The 27,100-nt window shown below is 47.7% G+C and overlaps 1 protein-coding gene and 1 long non-coding RNA gene across 2 annotated transcripts; both read right to left on the bottom strand.

The window, feature by feature from the left end:
- Positions 1-220: 220 nt before the first annotated feature.
- LOC121842597 (RNA-binding protein 26-like) lies at positions 221-27,100 on the bottom strand (the record flags this gene model as incomplete). Its single annotated transcript, XM_042312482.1, is given in 23 exon segments — positions 221-425; positions 1,964-2,068; positions 3,734-3,756; positions 3,759-3,900; positions 6,301-6,375; positions 6,809-6,931; positions 7,055-7,183; positions 7,379-7,771; positions 7,903-8,064; positions 8,938-9,132; positions 11,383-11,577; positions 13,331-13,514; positions 15,991-16,096; positions 16,466-16,487; positions 18,467-18,525; positions 19,872-19,997; positions 20,273-20,536; positions 22,081-22,347; positions 22,567-22,784; positions 24,817-24,905; positions 25,175-25,317; positions 26,557-26,675; positions 27,004-27,100. Coding segments are annotated over 23 exon segments (3,403 nt in total), but the record flags the coding sequence as incomplete, so codon positions are not given.
- On the bottom strand, positions 15,016-15,396 carry LOC121842598. Its single transcript, XR_006081175.1, has 2 exons — positions 15,260-15,396; positions 15,016-15,208 (listed from the first exon to the last, which is right to left on the bottom strand). It is a non-coding gene; the product is annotated as an uncharacterized LOC121842598 (long non-coding RNA).

The following is a 27,100-nucleotide window of genomic DNA, read 5'->3' as shown; positions in this document are numbered from 1 at the left end:
CAGACTGGGTTCATTTAAAACCAGACTGGGTTCATTAAAACCAGACTGTTCATTTAAACTAGTTTAAACCAGACTGGGTTCATTTAAAAACTAGTTTAAAACCAGACTGGGTTCATTAAAACCAGACTGGGTTCATTAAAAACCAGACTAGTTTAAACCAGACTGGGTTCATTTAAACCAGACTGGGTTCATTTAAACTAGTTGAAGAAGCTCAACTCACAGCAAAAGTGTGGCAGTAGATCCTGGAGGTCAGTCTCAGTAAAGCCAGAGATCTCCAGGGCTCTGGGTCTGTGGTCTACTGTAGAGTGGACAGGGAGACCCTTCCCCCGGCAACCCCTTCCCCTCCCCCTGCCTCTCAGGCCCCCACGGCCTCGAGCATGGGCCCCTCTGCCCCGGCCTGGAGCCAGGATCCCCCTCTTAGCTGCCTGGAGAGGAAGGGGGACAACGACAGGATGATCAACGTTACCTCAACACTCACAATGCAATCTAGAAGAGGTGATCTATAAAGATGAAACACATCACAGTGTGACAGCACCCCCTGGTGGTTGAACAGAGAGACAACAGACAGTATATATAAAGATGAAACACATCTGACAGTGTGACAGCACCCCCTGGTGGTTGAACAGAGACAACGGACAGTATATATAAAGATTAAACACATCTGACAGCACCCCCTGGTGGTTGAACAGAGAGACAACAGACAGTATATATAAAGATGAAACACATCTGACAGCAACCCCTGGTGGTTGAACAGAGAGACAACAGACAGTATATATATAGATGAAACACATCTGACAGCACCCCTGGTGGTTGAACAGAGACAACGGACAGTATATATAAAGATGAAACACATCTGACAGTGTGACAGCACCCCCTGGTGGTTGAACAGAGACAACGGACAGTATATATATAGATGAAACACATCTGACAGCACCCCCTGGTGGTTGAACAGAGAGACAACAGACAGTATATATAAAGATGAAACACATCTGACAGCACCCCTGGTGGTTGAACAGAGACAACGGACAGTATATATATAGATGAAACACATCTGACAGCACCCCTGGTGGTTGAACAGAGACAACGGACAGTATATATATAGATGAAACACATCTGACAGCACCCCTGGTGGTTGAACAGAGAGACAACAGACAGTATATATAAAGATGAAACACATCTGACAGCAACCCTGGTGGTTGAACAGAGAGACAACAGACAGTATATATATAGATGAAACACATCTGACAGCACCCCTGGTGGTTGAACAGAGACAACGGACAGTATATATAAAGATGAAACACATCTGACAGTGTGACAGCACCCCTGGTGGTTGAACAGAGACAACGGACAGTATATATATAGATGAAACACATCTGACAGCACCCCCTGGTGGTTGAACAGAGACAACGGACAGTATATATATAGATGAAACACAGCCATGCAGCAGAAACACATCTGACAGTGTGACAGCACCCCCTGGTGGTTGAACAGAGAGACAATCAAAAATAAATGTATCAATCAGACAACTAGTTAGATGTAGGGCTCAAATCTGACCTTCAGCTGACCCCTACCTCTAACTGTAGTTGTGTCTGACCTCCAGTTGACCCCTACCTCTAACTGTAGTTGTATCTGACCTCCAGTTGACCCCTACCTCCAACTGTAGTTGTATCTGACCTCCAGTTGACCCCTACCTATAACTGTAGTTGTATCTGACCTCCAGTTGACCCCTACCTCCAACTGTAGTTGTGTCTGACCTCCAGTTGACCCCTACCTCTAACTGTAGTTGTGTCTGACCTCCAGTTGACCCCTAACTGTAGTTGTGTCTGACCTCCCGTTGACCCCTACCTCTAACTAGTTGTATCTGACCTCCCGTTGACCCCTACCTCTAACTGTAGTTGTGTCTGACCTCCCGTTGACCCCTACCTCTAACTGTAGTTGTGTCTGACCTCCAGGTGACCCCTACCTCTAACTGTAGTTGTGTATATCTGATCTTCAGCTGAACGGTATCTTCTCCAGACTGGGTCTTCTTATACAGGTCCAGTTCTGTGTCCAGCAACTCCTTCTGAGCCTACAGACAGAGAGACAGGAAACAGAGAGACAGGAAGACAGACAGGAGAGAGGAGACAGGGAGACAGACAGGAGCCAGGAGAGACAGGAGACACAGACAGGAGAGAGAGAGACAGGAGACAGACAGGAGACAGACAGAGACAGAAAACATTTCAGACTCCTCTTCGAAATTGGCATATTTTCTGTGTGCTTATTACATGTCCGTCATAACCAGGATCCAGAGTAGTCTATGTCCACCTGTCATAACCAGGATCCAGAGTCGTCCACCTGTTATAACCAGGATCCAGAGTAGTCTATGTCCACCTGTCATAACCAGGATCCAGAGTCGTCCACCTGTTATAACCAGGATCCATAGTCCACCTGTTATAACCAGGATCCAGAGTAGTCCACCTGTTATAACCAGGATCCAGAGTAGTCCACCTGTTATAACCAGGATCCAGAGTAGTCCACCTGTTATAACCAGGATCCAGAGTAGTCCACCTGTTATAACCAGGATCCAGAGTAGTCCACCTGTTATAACCAGGATCCAGAGTAGTCCACCTGTTATAACCAGGATCCAGAGTAGTCCACCTGTTATAACCAGGATCCAGAGTAGTCCACCTGTTATAACCAGGATCCAGAGTAGTCCACCTGTTATAACCAGGATCCAGAGTAGTCCACCTGTTATAACCAGGATCCAGAGTAGTCCACCTGTTATAACCAGGATCCAGAGTAGTCCACCTGTTATAACCAGGATCCAGAGTAGTCCACCTGTTATAAACAGGATCCAGAGTAGTCCACCTGTTATAACCAGGATCCAGAGTAGTCCACCTGTTATAAACAGGATCCAGAGTAGTCTATTTCTACCTGTTATAACCAGGATCCAGAGTAGTCCACCTGTTATAACCAGGATCCAGAGTAGTCCACCTGTTATAACCAGGATCCAGAGTAGTCTATGTCCACCTGTTATAACCAGGATCCAGAGTAGTCCACCTGTTATAAACAGGATCCAGAGTAGTCTATTTCTACCTGTTATAACCAGGATCCAGAGTAGTCTATGTCCACCTGTTATAACCAGGATCCAGAGCAGTCTATGTCCACCTGTTATAACCAGGATCCAGAGCAGTCTATGTCTACCTGTTATAACCAGGATCCAGAGCAGTCTGTCTACCTGTTATAACCAGAACCATCTCTCTACCTGACAGATGATCTATAGGCTGTTTGAGAGCTGCCCCCTACCTGACATATTATCTATAGGCTGTTTGAGAGCTGCCCCCTCTCTACCTGACAGATTATCTATAGGCTGTTTGAGAGCTGCCCCCCTCCCCCCTCTCTCTACCTGACAGATTATCTATAGGCTGTTTGAGAGCTGCCCCCCTACCTGACATATTATCTATAGGCTGTTTGAGAGCTGCCCCCTCTCTACCTGACATATTATCTATAGGCTGTTTGAGAGCTGCCCCCTCCCCCCTCTCTCTACCTGACAGATGATCTATAGGCTGTTTGAGAGCTGCCCCCCCCTACCTGACATATTATCTATAGGCTGTTTGAGAGCTGCCCCCTCTACCTGACATATTATCTATAGGCTGTTTGAGAGCTGCCCCCTCTCTACCTGACAGTCATGAGTCATGATGATTGAGGTATAGTGTGTGTGTGTGTGTGTGTGTGTGTGTGTGTGTATATATACCTGAGCCTTGCTCTTGGGCGCCCCCGTACTCCTGAAGGGTTGGAGAGCCCTTTAATCTCTTGCTGTAGTTTCGTAATACTCTTGGTCAGCGTTCCCAGCGTTGTCATGATCACCGCCTTGTCTCCTGTCTTCATCGTCTTGTTCTTCTCCAGTTTACAGATCAACAGCTGGACCGCGGGAGTACGAGAGAGGAAAACATCATACTAGCGACCAGAGGGATTCATTTGACATGGCCATCTCCTCTCCTCTACCTCAGACCTAGGAAAAACATCATACTAGCGACCTTCTAGGGACCAGAGGGATTCATTTGACATGGCCATCTCCTCTCCTCTACCTCAGACCTAGGAAAAACATGAAACTAGCGACCTTCTAGGGACCAGAGGGATTCATTTGACATGGCCATCTCATCTCCTCTACCTCAGACCTTCTTCTCCAATGGGTTTTGAAGAAGGAAAGGAGAGAGGAATCAAGGACAGATGGATTGAGCCGCGGTGAGGGTAAAACCATAGAGATGGATAGAGGACTCATCTTTATATCTGTGACAGCATGGGCAGGGCTTTTACAACCCATAGGAAAACCCCACGCCGTTGACTACTTTAAAATGGCAGAAGCATGGTGGAGGCCCCTAACTTTTTATGGCTGCAGGGGCAGTATTGAGTAGCTTGGATGAAAGCTGACAGCACCATCATTTTCTATGGGGGGAAAAATGGAGCTGCCCATGTTTAAACAGCCTGTTGGCCACTAGAGACCTCTATCATTCTCTATGGGGGCCTTAATGGAGCTGCCCATGTTTAAACAGCCTGTTGGCCACTAGAGACCTCTATCATTCTCTATGGAGGGGGGGGAAGGGAGGCCCTTAATGGAGCTGCCCATGTTTAAACAGCCTGTTGGCCACTAGAGACTTCTATCATTCTCTATGGGGGGGAGGGAGGCCTTAATGGAGCTGTTTAAACAGCCTGTTGGCCACTAGAGACCTCTATCATTCTCTATGGAGGGGGCCTTAATGGAGCTGCCCATGTTTAAACAGCCTGTTGGCCACTAGAGACCTCTATCATTCTCTATGGGGGGCCCTTAATGGAGCTGCCCATGTTTAAACAGCCTGTTGGCCACTAGAGACCTCTATCAATATCTATGGGGGAGGCCCTCAATGGAGCTGCCCATGTTTGAACAGCCTGTTGGCCACTAGAGACCTCTATCATTCTCTATGGAGGGAGAGGGGGGCCTTAATGGAGCTGCCCATGTTTAAACAGCCTGTTGGCCACTAGAGACCTCTATCATTCTCTATGGGGGGGGGAGGCCTTAATGGAGCTGCCCATGTTTAAACAGCCTGTTGGCCACTAGAGACCTCTATCATTCTCTATGGAGGGGGGGAAAGGGAGTCCCTTAATGGAGCTGCCCATGTTTAAACAGCCTGTTGGCCACTAGAGACCTCTATCATTCTCTATGGGGGCCCTTAATGGAGCTGCCCATGTTTAAACAGCCTGTTGGCCACTAGAGACTTCTATCATTCTCTATGGGGGAAGGCCTTAATGGAGCTGTTTAAACAGCCTGTTGGCCACTAGAGACCTCTATCATTCTCTATGGAGGGGGCCCTTAATGGAGCTGCCCATGTTTAAACAGCCTGTTGGCCACTAGAGACCTCTATCATTCTCTATGGGGGCCCTTAATGGAGCTGCCCATGTTTAAACAGCCTGTTGGCCACTAGAGACCTCTATCAACATCTATGGGGGGGAGGCCCTCAATGGAGCTGCCCATGTTTGAACAGCCTGTTGGCCACTAGAGACCTCTATCATTCTCTATGGGGGGCCTTAATGGAGCTGCCCATGTTTAAACAGCCTGTTGGCCACTAGAGACCTCTATCATTCTCTATGGAGGGGGGCCTTAATGGAGCTGCCCATGTTTAAACAGCCTGTTGGCCACTAGAGACTTCTATCATTCTCTATGGGGGGGGAAAGGGAGGCCCTTAATGGAGCTGCCCATGTTTAAACAGCCTGTTGGCCACTAGAGACCTCTATCATTCTCTATGGGGGTGGCCCTTAATGGAGCTGCCCATGTTTAAACAGCCTGTTGGCCACTAGAGACCTCTATCAATATCTATGGGGGCCCTTAATGGAGCTGCCCATGTTTAAACAGCCTGTTGGCCACTAGAGACCTCTATCATTCTCTATGGGGGGCCCTCAATGGAGCTGCCCATGTTTGAACAGCCTGTTGGCCACTAGAGACCTCTATCATTCTCTATGGAGGGAGGGGGGCCCTTAATGGAGCTGCCCATGTTTAAACAGCCTGTTGGCCACTAGAGACCTCTATCATTCTCTATGGGGGGGGAGGGGAGGCCCTTAATGGAGCTGCCCATGTTTAAACAGCCTGTTGGCCACTAGAGACCTCTATCATTCTCTATGGAGGGGGGAAGGGAGGCCCTTAATGGAGCTGTTTAAACAGCCTGTTGGCCACTAGAGACCTCTATCATTCTCTATGGGGGGGGGCCCTTAATGGAGCTGCCCATGTTTAAACAGCCTGTTGGCCACTAGAGACCTCTATCATTCTCTATGGGGGAAAAAAAAACTCACCTTCTGAGTCTCGATGTGTTTTTCCAGGATTTCCTGCTTCTTCTTCCTCATTTCCTGTTGGAGCCGCAGGGCTTCCTGTCAGGGGAATATTAAAGTGGTAATTCACCTCTTCCACAACCACGGTAAAGTGCTCTGAGCGTCTGGAAAAGCTACATACAACTGTTACGTTCAGACTCTTTTCCCAGAAGTCTCCTTACAGGTTTAGAGATGAACGAACATGACCCCTCTTCCCTAACCCTTATTTCCCCCTTCCAGCCACCCACCCTCTCCTCCATCCATCCATCCCTCCCACCCTCACCTCCACCCTCTCCTCCTCCACCCACCCCCTCATCGACACCCTAACCCCTCTCCCTCCTCTTCCCTCCCTCCCTCCCACCTCCTCCTCTTCCCTCCCACCTCTCTTCCCCTCCCACCTCTCCTCCTCCCACCCAACTCTTCCTCCTCCCATCCATCCCTCTCCTCCCTCTCCTCCCTCCCTCCCCATCCCTCTCCTCTCCTCCTCTCCCACCTGTTTATTCTTCATAGCCTCCTCTGTAGCAGCGACCCCAGCGAACAGAGCCGTCTTCTGAGCTGCTTTCAGAGCAGCCATGTTGTACACTGTCTTAGTCAGCCCTGTAGAGGTGGAGAACACCTGTTGGAGAGGAGGACCATGTTATTATTACTGAGGACTTATATAGGAGAACACCTGTTGGAGAGGAGGACCATGTTATACACTGTCTTAGTCAGCCCTGTAGAGGAGGACCATGTTATACACTGTCTTAGTCAGCCCTGTAGAGGTGGAGAGGAGGACCATGTAAAACACTGTCTTAGTCAGCCCCGTAGAGGTGGAGAGGAGGACCATGTAAAACACTGTCTTAGTCAGCCCTGTAGAGGTGGAGAACACCTGTTGGAGAGAGAGGACCATGTTATTATTACTGAGGACTTATATAGGAGAACACCTGTTGGTGAGGAGGACCATGTTATTATTACTGAGGACTTATATAGGAGAACACCTGTTGGAGAGGAGGACCATGTTATACACTGTCTTAGTCAGCCCTGTAGAGGTGGAGAGGAGGTGGAGACTCATATAGGAGAACACCTGGTGAAGAGGACTCATATAGGAGGACACCTGGTGAAGAGGACTCATATAGGAGGACACCTGGTGAAGAGGACTCATATAGGAGGACACCTGGTGAAGAGGACTCATATAGGAGAACACCTGGTGGAGAGGACTCATATAGGAGGACACCTGGTGAAGAGGACTCATATAGGAGGACACCTGGTGAAGAGGACTCATATAGGAGGACACCTGGTGAAGAGGACTCATATAGGAGGACACCTGGTGAAGAGGACTCATATAGGAGAACACCTGGTGAAGAGGACTCATATGGGAGGAGGACACCTGGTGAAGAGGACTCATATAGGAGGACACCTGGTGAAGAGGACTCATATAGGAGGACACCTGGTGAAGAGGACTCATATAGGAGAACACCTGGTGGAGAGGACTCATATAGGAGGACACCTGGTGAAGAGGACTCATATAGGAGGACACCTGGTGAAGAGGACTCATATAGGAGAAGCCCCGTAGAGGTGGAGAGGAGGACCATGTTATATACTGTCTTAGTCAGCCCTGTAGAGGAGGACCATGTTATATACTGTCTTAGTCAGCCCCGTAGAGGTGGAGAGGAGGACCATGTTGTACACTGTCTTAGTCAGCCCTGTAGAGGTGGAGAGGAGGACCATGTAAAACACTGTCTTAGTCAGCCCTGTAGAGGTGGAGAACACCTGTTGGAGAGGAGGACCATGTTATTATTACTGAGGACTTATATAGGAGAACACCTGTTGGAGAGGAGGACCATGTTATTATTACTGAGGACTTATATAGGAGAACACCTGTTGGAGAGGAGGACCATGTTATACACTGTCTTAGTCAGCCCTGTAGAGGTGGAGAGGAGGACCATGTTATATACTGTCTTAGTCAGCCCTGTAGAGGTGGAGAGGAGGACCATGTAAAACACTGTCTTAGTCAGCCCTGTAGAGGTGGAGAGGAGGACCATGTTATATACTGTCTTAGTCAGCCCCGTAGAGGTGGAGAGGAGGTGGAGACTCATATAGGAGGACACCTGGTGGAGAGGACTCATATAGGAGAACACCTGGTGGAGAGGACTCATATAGGAGAACACCTGGTGGAGAGGACTCATATAGGAGAACACCTGGTGGAGAGGACTCATATAGGAGAACACCTGGTGGAGAGGACTCATATAGGAGAACACCTGGTGGAGAGGACTCATATAGGAGAACACCTGGTGGAGAGGACTCATATAGGAGGACACCTGGTGGAGAGGACTCATATAGGAGGACACCTGGTGGAGAGGACTCATATAGGAGAACACCTGGTGAAGAGGACTCATATAGGAGGACACCTGGTGGAGAGGACTCATATAGGAGAACACCTGGTGGAGAGGACTCATATAGGAGGACACCTGGTGGAGAGGACTCATATAGGAGGACACCTGGTGGAGAGGACTCATATAGGAGAACACCTGGTGGAGAGGACTCATATAGGAGGACACCTGGTGGAGAGGAGGTCAACTTAAAGGAAAACTCAAGTCAAAAACTATATTTAGATTTGTTGATACGGTGGACTTGTTTTCTCACCTTTCCTGTCGGTCCACGAGGGGTACTTCCTGGTTTAGAGGCGAAGCCCAGCCTCTCCTTCATTGATAGGTTGGATTTAAAGTCATTCTGTGAGGCAACACGAGAGTCTTGGTTGGGCTCTGAGCTGTCGGCAGGCAGAGGGCCCAGACGGTCTTTGACGGACTGTTTCAGACTAGTGGCTGGCTGCTGCACCTGCTGGAGTTCACAACAACAATGTCAACAGTAAACAAACAAAGGGCAACGACAACAGGCTAGGTCAACGACAACAGGCTAGTAGGTCAACGACAACAGACTAGTAGGTCTACGACAACAGGCTAGTAGGTCTACGACAACAGGCTAGTAGGTCAACGACAACAGGCTAGTAGGTCAACGGCAACAGGCTAGTAGGTCAACGGCAACAGGCTAGTAGGTCAACGACAACAGGCTAGTAGGGCAACGACAACAGGCTAGTAGGGCAACGACAACAGGCTAGTAGGGCAACGACAACAGGCTAGTAGGGCAACGACAACAGGCTAGTAGGGCAACGGCTACAACAGGCTAGTAGGTCAACGGCAACAGGCTAGTAGGTCAACGGCAACAGGCTAGTAGGTCAACGGCAACAGGCTAGTAGGTCAACGACAACAGGCTAGTAGGTCAACGACAACAGGCTAGTAGGTCAACGACAACAGGCTAGTAGGTCAACAACAGGCTAGTAGGTCAACGACAACAGGCTAGTAGGTCAACGACAACAGGCTAGTAGGTCAACGACAACAGGCTAGTAGGTCAACGACAACAGGCTAGTAGGTCTACGACAACAGGCTAGTAGGTCAACGACAACAGACTAGGTCAACGACAACAGGCTAGTAGGTCTACGACAACAGACTAGGTCAACGACAGGCTACAGACTAGGTCAACGACAACAGACTAGGGCTAGGGCAACAGTCTAGCAGGTCTACGACAACAGGCTAGGTCAACGACAACAGGCTAGGTCAACGACAACAGACTAGTAGGTCAACGACAACAGGCTAGTAGGTCAACGACAACAGGCTAGTAGGTCAACGACAGGCAGTAGGCTAGTAGGTCAACGACAACAGGCTAGTAGGTCAACGACAACAGGCTAGTAGGTCAACGACAACAGGCTAGTAGGTCAACGACAACAGGCTAGTAGGTCAACGACAACAGGCTAGTAGGTCAACGACAACAGGCTAGTAGGTCAACGACAACAGGCTAGTAGGTCAACGACAACAGACTAGTAGGTCAACGACAACAGGCTAGTAGGTCAACGACAACAGGCTAGTAGGTCAACGACAACAGGCTAGTAGGTCAACGACAACAGGCTAGTAGGTCAACGACAACAGGCTAGTAGGTCAACGAACAGGCTAGTAGGTCAGACTAGTAGGTCAACGACAACAGACTAGTAGGTCAACGACAACAGACTAGTAGGTCAACGACAACAGACTAGTAGGTCAACGACAACAGACTAGTAGGTCAACGACAACAGACTAGTAGGTCAACGACAACAGGCTAGTAGGTCAACGACAACAGGCTAGTAGGTCAACGACAACAGGCTAGTAGGTCAACGACAACAGGCTAGTAGGTCAACGGCAACAGGCTAGTAGGTCAACGGCAACAGGCTAGTAGGTCAACAGCAACAGGCTAGTAGGTCAACGGCAACAGGCTAGTAGGTCAACGACAACAGGCTAGGGTCAACGACAACAGGCTAGGTCAACGACAACAGGCTAGGTCAACGACAACAGACTAGGCTAGGTCAACGACAACAGACTAGTAGGTCAACGACAACAGACTAGTAGGTCAACGACAACAGACTAGTAGGTCAACGACAACAGGCTAGTAGGTCAACGACAACAGGCTAGTAGGTCAACGACAACAGGCTAGGCTAGGGTCAACGACAACAGGCTAGTAGGTCAACGACAACAGGCTAGTAGGTCAACGACAACAGGCTAGTAGGTCAACGACAACAGACTAGTAGGTCAACGACAACAGACTAGTAGGTCAACGACAACAGACTAGTAGGTCAACGACAACAGGCTAGGTCAAACGACAACAGGCTAGGTCAAACGACAACAGGCTAGGTCAAACGACAACAGGCTAGGTCAAACGACAACAGGCTAGGTCAAACGACAACAGGCTAGGTCAAACGACAACAGGCTAGGTCAAACGACAACAGGCTAGGTCAAACGACAACAGGCTAGGTCAAACGACAACAGGCTAGGTCAAACGACATAACATAGAAGGCCAACTGTGTTGCAGTACGCCCGATCAGCAGGAAAAACTCTGGATCTGAGGCCACTAATAACCAACGGCCATTTGGGCAAAATGGCTGAATGAATGAAAGGTGCTTCCTAAATCCAAGTGCACCACTTTTGACCGGGGTCCATAGAGCTCTGGTAGAAAAGTAGTGCACTTTTAAGGGAATAGGCTGCCATATTTGGGATGTGGACTTACCATGAGTGGCTGTGGTTGATGGTGTTGCTGTCCCTGCTGTCCCATTCCCTGCTGTCCCATCTCGTCCTCACAGTGCCAGAGGACTCTAATGAAGCGGTTGTTGAGAACAGCCTCAGGACTCTGCAGGGCACGCTTAGCCTCCTCGTGACTGTCGAACTGGATCAGGGCGCCCTCCGGGTCATTACCATAGGTTACCTGGGGGGGGGACAACGGAGACAGAGAAAGAGACAGAGAAAGACAGAGAGAGAGACAGACAGAGAGAGACAGAGACAGACAGACAGAGACAGAAAGACAGAAAGACAGAGAGACAGAGAGACAGAGAGAGACAGAGAGAGACAGAGAGAGAGACAGACAGAGAGAGACAGAGACAGACAGACAGAGACAGAAGAGACAGACAGAGACAGAGAGAGACAGAGAAAGACAGAGAGAGAGAGACAGAGAGAGAGAGACAGACAGAGAGACAGAGAGAGAGAGAGAGAGACAGAGAGACAGAGAGAGACGGGAGGGAGGGTGAGCAGGGGAAGAGAGGAAGGAGCAAGGGAGTGAGGAAGATAGGGTTATGTTAACCCTCACCCACTAAGAAGAAGTGCACTAAATATGGAGTAGTGTTAGGGTTAGAAGAAGTGCACTAAATATGGAGTAGTGTTAGGGTTAGGCTTAGAAGAAGTGCACTAAATATGGAGTAGTGTTAGGGTTAGGGTTAGAAGAAGTGCACTAAATATGGAGTAGGGTTAGAAGAAGTGCACTAAATATGGAGTAGTGTTAGGGTTAGGGTTAAAGAAGTGCACTAAATATGGAGTAGGGTTAGGGTTAGAAGAAGTGCACTAAATATGGAGAGTAGTGTTAGGGTTAGAAGAAGTGCACTAAATATGGAGTAGTGTTAGGGTTAGGGTTAGAAGAAGTGCACTAAATATGGACTAAATATGTTAGGGTTAGGGTTAGAAGAAGTGCACTAAATATGGAGTAGTGTTAGGGTTAGAAGAAGTGCACTAAATATGGAGTAGTGTTAGTGTTAGGGTTAGAAGAAGTGCACTAAATATGGAGTAGGGTTAGGGTTAGAAGAAGTGCACTAAATATGGAGTAGTGTTAGGGTTAGGGTTAGAAGAAGTGCACTAAATATGGAGTAGTGTTAGGGTTAGAAGAAGTGCACTAAATATGGAGTAGTGTTAGGGTTAGAAGAAGTGCACTAAATATGGAGTAGTGTTAGGGTTAGAAGAAGTGCACTAAATATGGAGTAGTGTTAGGGTTAGAAGAAGTGCACTAAATATGGAGTAGTGTTAGGGTTAGAAGAAGTGCACTAAATATGGAGTAGTGTTAGGGTTAGGGTTAGAAGAAGTGCACTAAATATGGAGTAGTGTTAGGGTTAGAAGAAGTGCACTAAATATGGAGTAGTGTTAGGGTTAGGGTTAGAAGAAGTGCACTAAATATGGAGTAGTGTTAGGGTTAGAAGAAGTGCACTAAATATGGAGTAGTGTTAGGGTTAGAAGAAGTGCACTAAATATGGAGTAGTGTTAGGGTTAGGGTTAGAAGAAGTGCACTAAATATGGAGTAGTGTTAGGGTTAGGGTTAGAAGAAGTGCACTAAATATGGAGTAGTGTTAGTGTTAGGGTTAGAAGAAGTGCACTAAATATGGAGTAGGGTTAGGGTTAGAAGAAGTGCACTAAATATGGAGTAGTGTTAGAAGAAGTGCACTAAATATGGAGTAGTGTTAGGGTTAGGGTTAGAAGAAGTGCACTAAATATGGAGTAGTGTTAGGGTTAGAAGAAGTGCACTAAATATGGAGTAGTGTTAGGGTTAGGGTTAGAAGAAGTGCACTAAATATGGAGTAGTGTTAGGGTTAGAAGAAGTGCACTAAATATGGAGTAGGGTTAGGGTTAGAAGAAGTGCACTAAATATGGAGTAGGGTTAGGGTTAAAGCAGAACGGTATCGTCAGCCAATCAGTCTAACCTGCAGGTTGACGATCGTCCCGAACTTGCTGAAGTGTTGGTTAAGCTTGGAGATGTTGTTGAGTCCCTGGGGGATCTGAAGGACCGACAGCTTGGTGTTTGACCCAAACGGAGCCTTCTGGTTCTGGTTCTGAGGGTTCTTGTTGTGGAACCCACCCTGGAGGTTCTGCTGGTTGAAGTTAGGTCTGACAGAACACATGGAGATTACCAGACACAGCTACCGTACTGCTTGTTGTTTACTAGGAACAGCTACCGTACTGCTTGTTGTTTACTAGGAACAGCTAACTTGTTGTTTACCAGACACAGCTACCGTACTGCTTGTTGTTTACTAGAACAGCTTTGCTTGTTGTTTACCAGACACAGCTACCGTACTGCTTGTTGTTTACTAGACACAGCTACCGTACTGCTTGTTGTTTACCAGACACAGCTACCGTACTGCTTGTTGTTTACCAGACACAGCTACCGTACTGCTTGTTGTTTACCAGACACAGCTACCGTACTGCTTGTTGTTTACCAGACACAGCTACCGTACTGCTTGTTGTTTACCAGACACAGCTACCGTACTGCTTGTTGTTTACCAGACACAGCTACCGTACTGCTTGTTGTTTACTAGGAACAGCTACCGTACTGCTTGTTGTTTACCAGACACAGCTACCGTACTGCTTGTTGTTTACTAGGAACAGCTACCGTACTGCTTGTTGTTTACCAGACACAGCTACCGTACTGCTTGTTGTTTACAAGGTCCTTTGTGTAAAAAGGTTATTGACATGTTATACGAACTGAAAATCAAAAACAGGTGTATTACCTGTTGTGGTCTATGATGGTTTAATGTTCTGTCTGAACCCCCAGGTGTATTACCTGTTATGGTCTATGATGGTTTAATGTTCTGTCTGAACCCCCAGGTGTATTACCTGTTGTGGTCTATGATGATTTAATGTTCTGTCTGAACCCCCAGGTGTATTACCTGTTATGGTCTATGATGGTTTAATGTTCTGTCTGAACCCCCAGGTGTATTACCTGTTGTGGTCTATGATGGTTTAATGTTCTGTCTGAACCCCCAGGTGTATTACCTGTTGTGGTCTATGATGGTTTAATGTTCTGTCTGAACCCCCAGGTATATTACCTGTCCCCAGTGGTCTATGATGGTTTAATGTTCTGTCTGAACCCCCAGGTGTATTACCTGTTGTGGTCTATGATGGTTTAATGTTCTGTCTGAACCCCCAGGTGTATTACCTGTTGTGGTCTATGATGGTTTAATGTTCTGTCTGAACCCCCAGGTGTATTACCTGTTGTGGTCTATGATGGTTTAATGTTCTGTCTGAACCCCCAGGTGTATTACCTGTTGTGGTCTATGATGGTTTAATGTTCTGTCTGAACCCCCAGGTATATTACCTGTTGTGGTCTATGATGGTTTAATGTTCTGTCTGAACCCCCAGGTGTATTACCTGTTGTGGTCTATGATGGTTTAATGTTCTGTCTGAACCCCCAGGTGTATTACCTGTTGTGGTCTATGATGGTTTAATGTTCTGTCTGAACCCCCAGGTGTATTACCTGTTGTGGTCTATGATGGTTTAATGTTCTGTCTGAACCCCCCTGGTGTATTACCTGTTGTGGTCTATGTATTACCTGATGGTTTAATGTTCTGTCTGAACCCCCAGGTGTATTACCTGTTGTGGTCTATGATGGTTTAATGTTCTGTCTGAACCCCCAGGTGTATTACCTGTTGTGGTCTATGATGGTTTAATGTTCTGTCTGAACCCCCAGGTGTATTACCTGTTGTGGTCTATGATGGTTTAATGTTCTGTCTGAACCCCCAGGTGTATTACCTGTTGTGGTCTATGATGGTTTAATGTTCTGTCTGAACCCCCAGGTGTATTACCTGTTGTGGTCTATGATGGTTTAATGTTCTGTCTGAACCCCCAGGTATTACCTGTTGTGGTCTATGATGGTTTAATGTTCTGTCTGAACCCCCAGGTGTATTACCTGTTGTGGTCTATGATGGTTTAATGTTCTGTCTGAACCCCCAGGTGTATTACCTGTTGTGGTCTATGATGGTTTAATGTTCTGTCTGAACCCCCAGGTGTATTACCTGTTGTGGTCTATGATGGTTTAATGTTCTGTCTGAACCCCCAGGTTTAACCCCCAGGTGTATTACCTGTGGTGGTCTATGATGGTTTAATGTTCTGTCTGAACCCCCAGGTGTATTACCTGTTGTGGTCTATGATGGTTTAATGTTCTGTCTGAACCCCCAGGTGTATTACCTGTTGTGGTCTATGATGGTTTAATGTTCTGTCTGAACCCCCAGGTGTATTACCTGTTGTGGTCTATGATGGTTTAATGTTCTGTCTGAACCCCCAGGTGTATTACCTGTTGTGGTCTATGATGGTTTAATGTTCTGTCTGAACCCCCAGGTGTATTACCTGTTGTGGTCTATGATGGTTTAATGTTCTGTCTGAACCCCCAGGTGTATTACCTGTGGTGGTCTATGATGGTTTAATGTTCTGTCTGAACCCCCAGGTGTATTACCTGTTGTGGTCTGTGTCTCATGCCAAATCAACTGTCTCACGGTCTCAAGGTGTGTGTTCTTACTTGTCGGCCCAGGGTGTGTGTGTGTTCTTACTTGTCGGCCCAGGGTGTGTGTGTGTGTGTGTGTGTTCTTACTTGTCGGCCCAGGGTTTCTTGGGGAGCATTGCTCCGTGATGTGAGACAGCAGATCTCTTCCTGGAGGCCGAGTCCAGAACGATCCTCATTCTGTTGGGCATCTGATCTGGGAATTCATTAAACAACTATGTGACTGGACTGACTAGATCAGACGAGGCCTTGACCAGTCAGGATAGAGAATCAATATCTCTCTCCCTCCCTCCCTCCTCCTCCTCCCCCTCCCTCTCCCTAATATAACAACACATTACAGTCCCACCTTCCACCTGAATCCACATCTAGACTGGTTGTGTTGAGGTACCTCTCCCTCCCTCTAATATAACACACATCTAGACTGGTGGTGTTTAGGTACCTCTGTCTCTCTCCCTCCCTCCCTCTAATATAACACACATCTAGACAGGTTGTGTTTAGGTACCTCTGTCTCTCTCTCTCCCTCCCTCTAATATAACACACATCTAGACTGGTGGTGTTTAGGTACCTCTGTCTCTCTCTCTCCCTCCCTCTAATATAACACACATCTAGACTGGTGGTGTTTAGGTACCCCTCCCTCCCTCCCTCCCTAATATAACACACATCTAGACTGGTGGTGTTTAGGTACCTCTGTCTCTCTCTCTCCCTCTAATATAACACACATCTAGACTGGTGGTGTTTAGGTACCTCTCTCTCCCTCTCTCCCTCCCTCTCCCTCCCTCTAATATAACACACATCTAGACTGGTGGTGTTTAGGTACCTCTGTCTCCTCTCTCCCTCCCTCTAATATAACACACATCTAGACTGGTGGTGTTTAGGTACCTCTGTCTCTCTCTCTCCCTCTAATATAACACACATCTAGACTGGTGGTGTTTAGGTACCTCTGTCTCTCTCTCTCCCTCCCTCTAATATAACACACATCTAGACTGGTGGTGTTTAGGTACCTCTGTCTCTCTCTCTCCCTCCCTCTAATATAACACACATCTAGACTGGTGGTGTTTAGGTACCTCTGTCTCTCTCTCCCCTCCCTCTAATATAACACACATCTAGACTGGTGGTGTTTAGGTACCCCTCCCTCCCTCCCTCTAATATAACACACATCTAGACTGGTGTGTTAGGTACCCCTCCCTCCCTCCCTCCCTCTAATATAACACACATCTAGACTGGTGGTGTTTAGGTACCCCTCCCTCCCTCCCTCTAATATAACACACATCTAGACTGGTGGTGTTTAGGTACCCCTCCCTCCCTCCCTCCCTCTAATATAACACACATCTAGACTGGTGGTGTTTAGGTACCTCTGTCTCTCTCTCTCCCTCCCTCTAATATAACACACATCTAGACTGGTGGTGTTTAGGTACCCCTCCCTCCCTCTAATATAACACACATCTAGACTGGTGGTGTTTAGGTACCCCTCCCTCCCTCCCTCCCTCCCTCTAATATAACACACATCTAGACTGGTGGTGTTTAGGTACCCCTCCCTCCCTCTAATATAACACACATCTAGACTGGTGGTGTTTAGGTACCCCTCCCTCCCTCCCTCCCTCTAATATAACACACATCTAGACTGGTGGTGTTTAGGTACCCCTCCCTCCCTCCCTAATATAACACACATCTAGACTGGTGGTGTTTAGGTACCCCTCCCTCCCTCCCTCCCTCCCTCTAATATAACACACATCTAGACTGGTGGTGTTTAGGTACCCCTCTTCCCTCCCTCTAATATAACACACATCTAGACTGGTGGTGTTTAGGTACCCCTCCCTCCCTCCCTCTAATATAACACACATCTAGACTGGTGGTGTTTAGGTACCCCTCCCTCCCTCCCTCCCTCTAATATAACACACATCTAGACTGGTGGTGTTTAGGTACCTCTGTCTCTCTCTCTCCCTCCCTCTAATATAACACACATCTAGACTGGTGTGTTTAGGTACCTCTGTCTCTCTCTCTCCCTCCCTCTAATATAACACACATCTAGACTGGTGGTGTTTAGGTACCCTAGACCCTCCCTCCCTCCCTCTAATATAACACACATCTAGACTGGTGGTGTTTAGGTACCCCTCCCTCCCTCCCTCCCTCTAATATAACACACATCTAGACTGGTGGTGTTTAGGTACCCCTCCCCCCTCCCTCCCTCCCTCTAATATAACACACATCTAGACTGGTTGTGTTGAGGTACCTCTGTCTCTCTCTCACCTCCCTCTAATATAACACACATCTAGACTGGTGGTGTTTAGGTACCCCTCCCTCCCTCTAATATAACACACATCTAGACTGGTGGTGTTTAGGTACCCCTCCCACCCAGACTAATATAACACACATCTAGACTGGTGGTGTTTAGGTACCCCTCCCTCCCTCTAATATAACACACATCTAGACTGGTTGTGAGGTACAACACTGTCTCTGTGAGGCAGGTCCTCCCCCATAGTCAGTCCTATGAGGTTGGGTCTCTGGGCGTTGACTCTGTGGCGATACACTGGAAGACCAACAAGACCACAACACAGACAACACAGACTCTGGAGGTGTTGGTGAGGCTGGGATCCTCAGGGTTATACATGTCAGAGTCATACTGGCCTGGGAGAGAGACCACAACACAGACTAAATAAAGACAACAACAACAGAGACCACAACACAGACTAAATGAAGACAACAACAACAGAGACCACAACACAGACTAAAAAGAGACCACAACACAGACTTAATAAAGACAACAACAACAACAGAGACCACAACACAGACTAAATAAAGACAATGACAACAGAGACCACAACACAGACTTAATAAAGACAACAACAGAGACCACAACACAGACTTAATAAAGACAACAACAACAACAGAGACCACACAGACTAAAGAGACCACAACACAGACTTAATGAAGACAACAACAACAGAGACCACAACACAGACTAAATAAAGACACAACACAGACTTAATAAAGACAACAGAGACCACAACACAGACTTAATGAAGACAACAACAACAACAGAGACCACAACACAGACTTAACGAAGACAATAACAACAACAACAGAGACCACAACACAGACTAAATAAAGACAACAACAGAGACCACAACACAGACTAAATAAAGACAACAACAACAGAGACCACAACACAGACTTAATAAAGACAACAACAACAGAGACCACAACACAGACTAAATAAAGACAACAACAACAGAGACCACAACACAGACTTAATAAAGACAACAACAACAGAGACCACAACACAGACTTAACAAAGACAACAACAGACCACAACACAGACTAAATAAAGACAACAACAGACCACAACACAGACTAAATAAAGACAACAACAACAACAAGAGACCACAACACAGACTTAACAAAGACAACAACAACAGAGACCACAACACAGACTTAACAACAACAACAGAGACAAAACATGTCTCCTTCCCCTCTGACAGAAACACAGGTTGGAGCAGTAGATAACTGAAGGCCACATTGTACAGCTGTTAAGAGGACTAAATGATTTGCTCAAGGGCACAACGGCAGGAGATTGCACCTAGTATGACACTTAAGACAACCCTCTTGTTTGTCAACACGCACACACAGCTCACACACACACACACACACAGTTCACACACACACACACAGTTCACACACACACACACAGTTCACACACACACAGCTCACACACACACAGCTCACACACACACAGCTCACACACACACAGCTCACACACACACAGCTCACACACACACACACAGCTCACACACACAGCTCACACACACAGCTCACACACACACACACAGCCTCACACACACACACACACACCTCACACACACCTCACACACACACACACCTCACACACACACCCACACACACACACCTCACACACACACACCTCACACACACACACACACACACACCTCACACACACACACACACCCCCCTACCTGGTGGGAAGAGAGGAGCCGGGGGCTGGGGGATGGAGGGTCGTGTCCCTGTGGTTACAATAGTGGGAACAGAGTTGGCGATGGAGCTAGGAGGGGCATCCATCCCTGATGCCTGGTGAGGGGGACCTGGGGGGTGGTACAGATTTAAATAAAACACTAGAATGGTTCCTGATCAAGATGGCCGCCATTAACACAACATTCTAGAACGATGCAAGTCTGACATCAACACACTCTGGTGAATTATAGTCTCTGTGGAGATCTTTATAAAGGTAAGGCGAACACCTGATTGGCTATGGTCGAAAGAAGCTCACCCTATAGGGAAGAGGATTCCATTTGGAATGACAACACATGCGTCTCGAGCCACGGACTCGTTATGACAGACGGATTCACTGAATTCCTACCTGGTGGCAGGCTGGGCGGCAGGCCAGGCGGCAGGCCAGGCGGCAGGCTGCCTGTCAGGGGCACAGGGGGGCGGAGGTTGACGGGAGGTGGGGTCAAGAGAGGAGGAGGTCCTGGCGGGGGAGGTAGGCCGGGAGGGGGCTGGGCGACCCCCGGGATAGGGGGAGGGGCTTGGAACATGTTAGGTAGATTAACGTCCTCCACCACCACTGGATCGATACCGTGGTCGAACGGGCAAATGTCCCCGCGCATACAGAAGCCTTTCTCTGGAAGACAACACAATACGATATAGTAACACAGCTAGATACAGAAGCCTTTCTCAGGAAGACAACACAATACGATATAGTAACACAGCTAGAGGACAGTTAGATACAGAAGGCCTTTCTCAGGAAGACAACACAATACGGTTTAGTAACACAGCTAGAGGACAGCTAGATACAGAAGGCCTTTCTCAGGAAGACAACACAATATGGTATAGTAACACAGTTAGATACAGAAGGCCTTTCTCAGGAAGACAACACAATACAGTATACTAACACAGCTAGAGGACAGCTAGATACAGAAGGCTTTCTCAGGAAGACAACACAATACGGTTTAGTAACACAGCTAGAGGACAGCTAGATACAGAAGGCTTTCTCAGGAAGACAACACAATACAGTATAGTAACACAGCTAGAGGACAGTTCGATACCATTATGTCTCCACACATACTGTGACGGCCCTGAATTTTTCTGAACCGTCTCAGTGCAGCTCCTTCCAATAGGGCGCTTTCCCTTTAATTCCCAATTAAATAGCCAGCATCAGCTGCGCAAAAGTGGGGTTGTGATGGAGACGTGAATGAGGACGAGTTCAACCCTCAGTTCCCGACGCTTCTCTATTCCGTTGGTTTTGTTGCCGTTAAACGTGTGTTTTGTAGCCTAAGAGAGTTTACCCAGGATCGGATCCACTCTTTGTGTCCATGGACTACACCTCTCCGTTCTTCGAGAGGCCTTTCTCCGCTGGCGATCTATTGGCGGATTGGATTGTCTGACTGACCGACTGACTACAACCTTTTTGTATACGGTATTTCATTTGTTTTGATGTGAGGTATACTGTGATGATTTATGTAGTTAGATGTAGTTGAGGACTTTAAGAGTAAGAGTTGATACGCTTTAAAGTTCTGTGGTAAAATAATTGTGATATTGATGGTATGTTTAATACTGGGTTTACGCTACACGGAATGAACGGACAAACATTGCGTGACAAAAGTCACTTGAGTTCACTGAACTCCTTTACCGGGCTGGACTCCGAGGTACAGGACATTTCTGGAGGAACCAGAACTCATTGTGTTATATTATTATATGTGTGTGTAATCATTGATGTTGCTAATACAACCCACGCAAAATAATATCGTTGTTTTGGAAGTTATTTCCAATGTTTTAAGGGTTTATGGAAAGTTTATTTCCATCCTGATTTTTACATAAGTCCTTTGTATTGGTGTAGACTTGACAGACTCATTCCCACCCAAACTAAAAGGAGAAACCAATGTTTTCTCTGGTAGGCACAACCTACCTGGCACCCCTATAAATAATAACCTCAAGTCAAAACCGTTACAATACAGAACAACCCGTTGTGAAGAAGCACAACGAGAGGACAGTTCGAAAACAAAAAGGCCTTTTTCAGGAACAACAGACAGAAAAATAAAAATAAAATCACTCCAAACATTCTCCTTCTCGGTCATACGTCATCCCGGGCCACTAAAAGACAGTCTCAAGTGTAAAAACAAACAAACAAAAACACATCTCAGGCATGTCAACTTCCTTCCTGCTTACCGTCGTAGTCACGGCAACGTTTCCTCTGCGGCGGAAGGGGCCGGTCCAGTGACTGATCCGGGTGGAAGTCCGACCAGCTGTCCGTCACCGAGGCGATGCTGTTGCTGTGGTTACCTTGAGGGGCGATCACCGTGATGGTGCTGCTGAGGGTCGGCACGGGGAACGTGGCGGTTGCCGCGGGGATCGGCAGGAGGCCTTCACCAGCTCCAACCTCCGTCCCCCGGTCTCCTCGATCGGGCTCGTACTTTGACCTCCCAGCATCCCGCTCTGTGATCAGAAGGATAAGGGCAGGAAGCAGGAAACAGTCATGATATCTAGAGCAGGCGTAGAGCCGTTGGATGTGCATGCTTTTGTTCCAACCCAACACTAGTCTAACAGCCAGACATACTGACTTTCAAAATGAATCAACCAATCATAGTCTTCCGTCTAAACCAGGAACATAAACCTGCACACAACCAGAGTTGTTCTGTCGGTCTCCCCTCTCACCTCTGCTCCTGGAGTGGCTCCTGCTGTGACTCCTGCTACTGCGGTCTCGGTCTCTCTCCCGGTCCCTGGCCCGGTCCTTGCTCCTGCTCCTACTGCGGCTGTAGCTACGGCCCCTCCTCCGGTTGTAACGGTCCCGGTACGAGTCCCGTCTCGGGGGGATACGGTCGTAATCGTTCCGTTTCCTGGTACGGTCGTCCCTTTTACGGTCATCCCCTCGTCTGAAAAATGACAGAGAAGGGGAGGAGGGGAAGACAGAGGAGGAAGAGAGAGAGAGGAAGAGAGAGGAGGAAGAGCAGAGAAGGAAGAGCAGAGGAGGAAGAGCGAGAGGAAGAGAGAGGGAGGAAGAGAGAGGAGGCAGGGAGAGGAGGGAGGGAGAGGAGGGGAGGAGGAAGAGAGGAGAAGGAAGAGAGAGGAGGCAGGGAGAGGAGGGAGGGGGAGAGAGGGAGGGAGAGGGGAGGAGGAGAGGAGAAGGAAGAGAGAGGAGGCAGGGAGAGGAGGGAGGGAGAGGAGGGGAGGAGGAAGAGAGGAGAAGGAAGAGAGAGGAGGCAGGGAGAGGAGGGAGGGAGAGGAGGGGAGGAGGAAGAGAGGAGAAGGAAGAGAGAGGAGGCAGGGAGAGAGGGAGGGAGAGGAGGGGAGGAGGAAGAGGAGAAGGAAGAGAGAGGAGGCAGGGAGAGGAGGGAGGGAGAGGAGGGGAGGAGGAAGAGAGGAGAAGGAAGAGAGAGGAGGCAGGGAGAGGAGGGAGGGAGAGGAGGGGAGGAGGAAGAGAGGAGAAGGAAGAGAGAGGAGGCAGAGAGAGGAGGGAGGGAGAGGAGGGGAGGAGGAAGAGAGAGAGAGGGGGAGAGAGAGGAGGGAGAGAGGAGGGAGAGAGGGGAGGGAGGGAGAGGAGGGGAGGAGGGAAAGAGGAGGCAGAATAAAGTCACTAAGCAGACATCCCATTGAACAGAGACAGGAGCATTTATGGATCAGTCTCAAATAGCACCCTATACACTATATAGTGTACTACTATTGACCAGGTCCAGTAGAGTAATTTAATAGGGAACTATGTCCCTCACCTGTTGTCTCTGGGGGCACTGACCTGCTGTCTCACACTGAGGTCACACTGACCTGTGTCTCTACTGTAGGTCACACTGACCTGCTGTCTCTACTGTAGTCACACTGACCTGCTGTCTCTACTGTAGGTCACACTGACCTGCTGTCTCTACTGTAGTTCACACTGACCTGCTGTCTCTACTGTAGGTCACACTGACCTGCTGTAGTAGTTCCCACTGACCTGCTGTCTCTACTGTAGTTCCCACTGACCTGCTGTCTCTACTGTAGTTCCCACTGACCTGCTGTCTCTACTGTAGGTCACACTGACCTGCTGTCTCTACTGTAGGTCACACTGACCTGCTGTCTCTAGGTCACACTGACCTGCTGTCTCTACTGTAGTTCCCACTGACCTGCTGTCTCTACTGTAGTTCCCACTGACCTGCTGTCTCTACTGTAGTTCCCACTGACCTGCTGTCTCTACTGTAGTTCACACTGACCTGCTGTCTCTACTGTAGGTCACACTGACCTGCTGTCTCTACTGTAGGTCACACTGACCTGCTGTCTCTACTGTAGGTCACACTGACCTGCTGTAGGTCACACTGACCTGCTGTCTCTACTGTAGATCACACTGACCTGCTGTAGGTCACACTGACCTGCTGTCTCTACTGTAGATCACACTGACCTGCTGTAGGTCACACTGACCTGCTGTCTCTACTGTAGTTCCCACTGACCTGCTGTCTCTACTGTAGGTCCCACTGACCTGCTGTCTCTACTGTAGTTCCCACTGACCTGCTGTCTCTACTGTCAGACCTGCTCCCACTGACCTGCTGTCTCTACTGTAGTTCCCACTGACCTGCTGTCTCTACTGTAGGTCACACTGACCTGCTGTCTCTACTGTAGTTCCCACTGACCTGCTGTCTCTACTGTAGTTCCCACTGACCTGCTGTCTCTACTGTAGGTCACACTGACCTGCTGTAGGTCACACTGACCTGCTGTCTCTACTGTAGTTCACACTGACCTGCTGTCTCTACTGTAGTTCCCACTGACCTGCTGTCTCTACTGTAGTTCCCACTGACCTGCTGTCTCTACTGTAGTTCACACTGACCTGCTGTCTCTACTGTAGTTCCCACTGACCTGCTGTCTCTACTGTAGTTCCCACTGACCTGCTGTCTCTACTGTAGTTCCCACTGACCTGCTGTCTCTACTGTAGTTCCCACTGACCTGCTGTCTCTACTGTAGCGGGAGCTGGACGGGGGGCTGTAGATCACTCTCCTGGAGAACTTCTTGTCCCGGTCCTCCTCGCGACTTGGCTGGAAAACACAAGTTTGAACTAAGATCCTGAAAGTTTCACTAGATGAACTACATTGATCTCATCCTGTTTACAAATAACCCCACTTCCTGATTACAAAGAATACTATTGGACAATAGGATCTCTACTGTCAGACTGTGGTGTGTAACCTTTCATGCCAATTATGCGGAGGCACTAAAACTCTACCACAGCGGTTTCCTGTAGCATCACTGTTAAAGGAAACATTCATTTTAAGTGTTGGTGCCTGTTCAACATGACTCAACCAGTCACCTCATCTTTCCTCTGGTCGTCTTTGTCCGTCCTGGTCAGGTGTCCCTCCGCTTTGCCCGCGGAACCTGGCTGATGGTCCTGCTGAGGTAGGTAGCTTTTGGAGTTGACGGCTTCAAAGAGTCTATCGACAAAGGTCTGCGTCTCTGGGAGAAGACGGGAATAGGGAACGAGGGGTGGTTGATGAGGTGAGGAGGGCAAGGGCATGAATAGTGGGGCCGACACCGACACATTAGGTAACTAATGAGTATCAGTCACTGTGTATAGTTCCAAATGGAACACTATTACCAATTTAGTGCACTACTTTAGACCAGGGCTCTATAGAACCCTATTCCCTATATAGTGCACTACTTTAGACCAGAACCCTATTCCCTATATAGTGCACTACTTTAGAGTCCAGAACCCTATTCCATATATAGTGCACTACTTTAGACCAGAGTCCTATAGAACCCTATTCCCTATATATAGTGCCCTACTTTAGACCAGAGCCCTATAGAACCCTATTCCCTATATAGTGCACTACTTTAGACCAGAACCCTATTCCCTATATAGTGCACTACTTTAGACCAGAGCCCAATAGAACCCTATTCCCTATATAGTGCCCTACTTTAGACCAGAGCCCTATAGAACCCTATTCCCTATATAGTGCACTACTTTAGACCAGAACCCTATTCCCTATATAGTGCACTACTTTAGACCAGAGCCCAATAGAACCCTATTCCCTATATAGTGCACTACTTTAGACCAGGGCCCTATAGAACCCTATTCCCTATATAGTGCACTACTTTAGACCAGAGCCCTATAGAACCCTATTCCCTATATAGTGCACTACTTTAGACCAGAGCCCTATAGAACCCTATTCCCTATATATAGTGCACTACTTTAGACCAGAGCCCTATAGAACCCTATTCCCTATATATAGTGCACTACTTTAGACCAGAGCCCTATAGAACCCTATTCCCTATATATAGTGCACTACTTTAGACCAGAGCCCTATAGAACCCTATTCCCTATATATAGTGCACTACTTTAGACCAGAGCCCTATAGAACCCTATTCCCTATATAGTGCACTACTTTAGACCAGAGCCCTATAGAACCACATTCCCTATGTAGTGCACTAGTTTAGACCAGGACCCTATAGAACCCTATTCCCTACATAGTGCACTACTTTAGACCAGGGCCCTATAGAACAATATTCCCTACATAGTGCACTACTTTAGACCGAAGTAACGCACTATAAAAGGAGAATAGGATTCAGTCACAGTCAGTCAAAAAGTACCACTGATTTTCTTCGACTTTGGAGGCAGATGACGACAAAACGACCAACACCACCACCACTTGTTGTCACAACTATAAAACATGTGTTTCAATAAGTTTCGTGTACCTTTCTGTAGAAACACGTCCAACTGGTCCACGCACAGGGCTTTGAGTTCCGTCTCGCTCTTGTCCTTCTTCACCAAGGCAACCACGTATTTAGCGAGAGCAGATGGATCTGCATCACAACTGGACCAGGAGATAAGTGTCAACACAAACACACCGTTAGCCATGCTAACTCTAGCTAAACAACAACAACAACAACAACAACAACAACAACAATATATCCTTACCATACCAAGAAGACCAATCGATTACAAGATAACAGACAATTTCTCAACTATAAAACTGCCTATTTTGTTTTTTAAATATCTTAAGCCACATGATATAAACATTAAACTAGCTAAGTCAAGTTAGCATCCAAATGATACTAGCCTTGTCTTCAGTCATGTTGTTGCATCTTGATGCTGGCGTGCTAATGTTGCTAAACGTTAGCCGTCTAAGTTTAGCTACTTACATCGGTTCGAGGGTTTTAAAAAGCCACGTTTTCAATGAATCTAGGTTTTCAATAATCATTTTTTTTTCCAGACACCGGTTAACTTCTCTTCCACTCG

This window comes from Oncorhynchus tshawytscha, unplaced genomic scaffold (genome assembly GCF_018296145.1).
Source record: "Oncorhynchus tshawytscha isolate Ot180627B unplaced genomic scaffold, Otsh_v2.0 Un_contig_18059_pilon_pilon, whole genome shotgun sequence".
Lineage (NCBI taxonomy): Eukaryota > Metazoa > Chordata > Actinopteri > Salmoniformes > Salmonidae > Oncorhynchus > Oncorhynchus tshawytscha.
The sequence above is the reverse complement of the archived record's forward strand: the minus strand, read 5'-3'. Positions and strand labels throughout refer to the sequence as shown.